Here is a 5,505-nt window from a genome sequence, read left to right on the forward strand (position 1 = left end):
TAAATTCCTAATAAGAGTTTTCATTCAACACACATTTGACAATAAAGAATTTTCAAGAGAATACATTATGGTAAGGAAACGAATCGTCATCACAACCTTCAATTTAGGGTTGTGCCGGTAGACGATAGTATCGTGTATCGATGATAGTCAGATATCGCCTGTTGCTGATTTCTTTGACGACAGCAAGACGATTATTATCATTATTATTATCCGTCAAAAATATTAGGCGCCTATCTTTAGTGATGCAGCGCGGAGAGCCGCTTCAGAAACTTGCTGCGGCGCGGCTGCTCAGTAGCCGTCATCAGCTCCGGTGGACGTGTCGGAGCTGTAACTCGCCGCAGACGTGTGCAGTGTAAATAAGGGGTAAGAGATTTATTAATGATACAGTGTAAGTAGCTTCACTGATTATAACGGGAGTGTTTTTAAAGAGCATATAAATACTCGCGCTAGACTGAAGTCAGTTATGATGTTCTTTGGTAATGTAAATATTCTTTGCTCATTTCTGTTTGAGTAACTGAGGAAATGTAACTGTTTGATTAACTGCTCGTCATTAAACATTTCAAGAACATTCTTCCTCTCCTGAAAGATTCGCTCACGTCTCTGTCTCCTCAGCGCCATCACAAGCCCCTACTGGCAATTCCTAACCACTTGAGAGACCTCTCGAGCTGACTTAAATAACTGGGACAGTAAGAGTGTTTCTTAGCTTTAAGAAATTTAATAACCTGCTTTTATACTTAAGTTTGAAAGTAGGAGTAAATGTAATGAATTCTCAGCACTTAAGACTAAAATGGCACTTTGAGAAGCTTGATAAATACGGGCCCTGACTCCCACAGAATGGTTATGTGCCCATGTGGAACACAGATTAGTCCTGTCACTTTAAGAAGTTACTCCTAATGTCACTCCTTAGGTGTATAAAAAACACCTGTCCACACAATCTGTATCTTCCATTCCAACCTCTCCACCACCATGGGCAAGACCAAAGAGCTTGGCATTAACTCGACTCGCCGTGTTTGGAGGGAGAGAAATGCTGACTATGACCCCAAAAACACTATCCTACAGTCAAGCACAGAGGTGGAAACATTATGCTTTGGGGCTGTTTTTCTGCTAAGGGTACAGAACGACACCGCATTGAGGGGCAAATGGACGGGGCCATGTACTGTAAAACCTTCCCTCAGCCAGAACACTGAAGATGGGTCATGGATAAGTCTTCAAGGATTACAATGACCCAAAACATACCACATGTTTTGCTTGGGGATCAAATACATATTTCACTCACTGAAATGCAAATACATTTCTAACCTTTATATAATGTTTTTTCTGGAATTTTTTGCTTGGTATTCTGTCTCTATACGTTAAAATAAACCTACCATAAACATTAAAGACCCTTCATTTTTTTTGTAAGTGGGCAAACTTACAAAATCAGCAATGGATCAAATAAATATTTTCCCCACTGTACGCAAGTAATATCTACTGTCTTTGATGTCAACACATACTGTCAAAAACTGAAGGGGGAGAAATATTAACAAGCTTGATTCTATGACCTGATAGATAAATAATAAATCAATAAATAATAATAATAATCATAACCTGCCAGGCTATTTTGATATGACTTCTTTATCTCCTTAGAATAATGTGACCGCTCTAGAGAACAAAAAAAACAAAAAAACATTATCGTTCATTTGGAGAACTGTTTTAATCTGCTGATAAAGATGCAAATGCATGTTCATCTATTTTAACCTCTTTTTTGTTGTCTGAAATAAAAACTTTTTTTGGAATTTAGAGCCATTCAGACAGAATCATGTTGTCCAGAATTATTGCTTCTTTCAAGACATGATCAGTTATACTGGTCATACTGAAGACACGGATCTATTACACCTTCCTGTAAGCATTCAAGTTCTACGAGATCTCACTCACACACTCACACAAAGCTAAGCATGAACTAAGATTTTACAAAAAACAATTACATATGCATTATATGCTCTTTCAATCAGACGTTAACAATAATTTTCAAGTTACCACCTAATAAAAGTTGACATTAATTATAAGAAGAATGTGTCAGGCAGGAAGTGATGTAAGAGAAGCATCATGCTTGTTTTAAATGTAGTCAATGCTATTATTTTGTTGAATGCATTCATTGGCCTGTTGAGGTAAACAGTGTTCTGAGAAATACAAGTGCTAGAATCACATTTGTCCTGCAGTAATGACCACTATAAAGAGATGCAAGATGAACAACGCAAGATACAGAGAAGCTGATCTTTGGACCAGCAGTTGTTTCGTAAGGATGGAGTTTCCAGCACCAAATCTTTCTAGACAGCAGATTCTCCTCAGTGCTGAAGATGTTATTGATTCTGCTTCTTTGAAAGGTACCTATTGGACAAAGAGACAGAATTATTAGGGTTGTAAAAATAATTTATTACACACTTGTATTGAATTACTTACACCATATGCTTAATAAATTAGAATTAACCACAATTAGTCACATATCTTAATTTGGGAGACTTTTTCAAAAGACAAGTTATTGTGAGAGACGATGGCATTGAAGAGACAAAAAGTGTTAAGTGTTAATTCATTCATAGCTGCACACAGTTCATACCTGCGTTGTTTTAGTATCACTGATATCCCATTATAATTTTTGTTGCTATATTGGCCCTACAGTTCTCCTAAGGATTTTTTTTTATTTCAAGGTTTCGAAGGTCTTTAACATGCTCAAAAAACTCTTGAAACTTTGCACACACGTTGGAATTGTCGGCCATTAGGGCTGGGAAAAAGCAGGAAGTGAGTCACAGCCATAGTGCCACCAACTGGCAGCAGGAATTGTGTACTTACAACTGCTTTTAAAATCGTCCTCTTACATTTACCCAAATTGCTTCAAACCAGGTCAGAACAATGTCAAGACACAGCTGTTTTAGTTTTAGTGCACTTAATTTTAGTTATTTTAGTACTTCATCTTAAACTAAACTAAAATAAAAAAATTGCCTTGACATCTAGCTAAAGTAAAATAATTTTTATATTATTATTATTCAGTTATTAATTTTTGTATTTCAAGTAGCTTTATAATCAGCACTCTATATCCCTCTTCATCTCTCCTCATATTAAAGTGAATATAGTATCTTATTCACTTTACCTTTCCCAGTGCTTGTGGTTGAGACCTGAGAAGTCATCAAGTTTAGCAATCTCCTTCAGATACAGAGACAGCTTATAGAGTTCTTTGTCTTTCTCACGGTTTAAGTGTGCCTTCATGAACGGTCTGATCTGTGACCAATACAGAATGACAGAAACAATTAACATGAGTGGTGGGAGAAGAGAGAAAAAAAATGCTCTGAAGCATCATGATTTGTATTTCTTTAACAATTCTAAAATGGTTTGGAATAATTGATTTGCTTAGATCTTCACCACAGTTGGCACTTACATATGCGCGATATTCAGTGTTGGGCAAGTTACTTCCAAAATGTAATACATTATATATTACTAGTTACTGTCTTTTGAAAGTAATTAGTTACATTACAATATTACTGTCTCTGAATTGTAATGCATTACACTACTTTTGAGTTACTTTTGAGTTACTTTCATCCTCAGTATTTGAACGAGCTCTTGTTACATTATAGTCCTCCACGTCCGCTGCTTTCTCAAAACTCTGGCCATTTGAAAATACGCAAGCTGCGTAGGGCTACCTTGCTCGTTTCCTCGTTTCGTTTTTGAATTTGGCCAGCGGTTATGAAAACATGAATGATCATTTCTTTTAATGCGGTGCGTTGTCGCTCTTTCTACGTAAAAATCTGTCAAATCACGTAATGTGAATGTCGTACGGTCTTGCTCGAGACTAAAAAAACGAGTTGAAAAGCGTACCGAGCCGCGGAAGAGACACTGTTTCTCAAGCACTTTCCGTGAGCGTGATTCGAGACTGAGTGAAACGCGCACAAATGCGTTTCATTCATTCGTTCATAACCACTCATACCCCACTCCACCGCCCAAGTGGAAAAATGATCCATTAATCAATCAAACAATAATCCTCAAAACATTTTTAAAATTCGGAAGATTTTATTTTTAGGCTACCTTTGCTTTCCGTAGCTATGCTTGTGTCCAGGCCCGTAGCCAGCTATGAGGTCACAGAGGTCTGGACCTCGGTAAATGTCTCATGTTCAAAAATAAAATTTGTTCTCTGAATGACTAATTTGCTGTTAAACTCTTCATATGAATGTCTGCATGACATGTATAATTCAGTTTAGTTTGCAAGAATGTTTAGCGTCCGTGGTATGAAAATGATTGCTACGAGACGCTGCCGGAGTGAACAAGGCTTCTTGAAGTTGTGAGTGAGGGTGCGGGCGCAGCCTCCGTGTTGCCAGATCCAGCTATTATAAAACTTTTTGGACTTGTCTTTTCCACTTAATTTGACACTTTAGAAAGTTAATAAAGAAAGTTAATAAAGTAGGATGTATAGATAAAATCTTATAGATTTTAAAATCTTACTTATTACTTATAAAGCCCTACTATTTACCTAATTAATGTTGTTCAGTTGCTTTGACACAATCTGTATTGTTAAAAGCGCTATATAAATAAAGGTGACTAGGATGTTGAAGTTTATGGTCAGCGATATCTTTATATTATTTTATTTGGAAAAGATTTGAAATAATTTCGGTTTATTTGTATTTATTTTTCGGTTTTTGTTTGTTTTAATAGCAATATCTGGCAACACTGCGTCGCCGGCACTTAAACTGACAGTAATCAAAAAAGCCCATGGACAGGTTATTGCTGACAGGATAGCACATTCGGTCAGAAACGTTATCAACGCTGTCAAAATAGTAGCATTTGACACTAGTACACAGATCTGTAGAACAAGTAGGTTCCAGAATGAAATGAAATACGCAAACACTATAAGTCTATGCTATGTCATTCAGTAGTTAAATTAGTTAATTTAAATGAGATGTTAAAATTAGATATCAAATTAAAATCAATTAGTTAAATTCAGTAGTTAAATTTTCACAAGTCATGCTAAAAACATTCATAAGAGCACTAGACAAACTTATCATCTATATAGCAATGGTTATTAATAAAAACTGTAACAGTAATATGTATTGTTGCATGAATAATAAACAGCTGATAAAATTATCCACCCCTAACTATAGTAAAGTTTTAACAGATTTTGATGCAATAAATAGGGTATGATTTTAAATCATCCCTCCAAAAGAGAAAACATCTTTCATATAAGTGTTTATAGTGTATATATTTAGTTGTAATTGTAGAGATTATTATAGCACAATTATCTCTATTATTATAGCACAATTATCTCTATTATCTCAATTACCCCAACCTCACTAATTTTCAAAGCCTGGCTACACGAGTTCGCACTTGCATATAATAAACAGAGTAAAGGTTATGCGTATTTGGCGTGCTGTCCGGGGAGAGGGCTCTGAGCTCGGTAATTCCTCCCGAACCAGGGGTACTCCCTCTGTCCGGGGAGAGGGGTCCGAGTTTGGCCTTTTGCCCGGACCCCAAGCACTCCCCCCC

General features: G+C 36.5%; 1 protein-coding gene across 2 annotated transcripts in view; it reads right to left on the minus strand.

Moving 5' to 3' along the window:
- Positions 1–1,437: 1,437 nt before the first annotated feature.
- The window catches only part of LOC107752275 (ubiquitin-like domain-containing CTD phosphatase 1), a 26,973-nt gene continuing 22,905 nt past the window's right edge, over positions 1,438–5,505 (minus strand). For both annotated transcript variants that reach the window (XM_016568207.1, XM_016568206.1), the window contains exons 11-12: positions 3,125–3,252; positions 1,438–2,367 (exon numbers count right to left, since the gene is read on the minus strand). In XM_016568207.1, coding sequence (XP_016423693.1) covers positions 2,340–2,367; positions 3,125–3,252 — 156 coding nt within the window. In that variant the 3' untranslated portion in view covers positions 1,438–2,339. The remainder of the gene's footprint in view (positions 2,368–3,124; positions 3,253–5,505) is intronic.

The sequence above is a fragment of the Sinocyclocheilus rhinocerous genome, unplaced genomic scaffold, assembly GCF_001515625.1.
Source record: "Sinocyclocheilus rhinocerous isolate Xijiao unplaced genomic scaffold, SAMN03320098_v1.1 scaffold6010, whole genome shotgun sequence".
Taxonomy (NCBI): Eukaryota; Metazoa; Chordata; class Actinopteri; order Cypriniformes; family Cyprinidae; genus Sinocyclocheilus; species Sinocyclocheilus rhinocerous.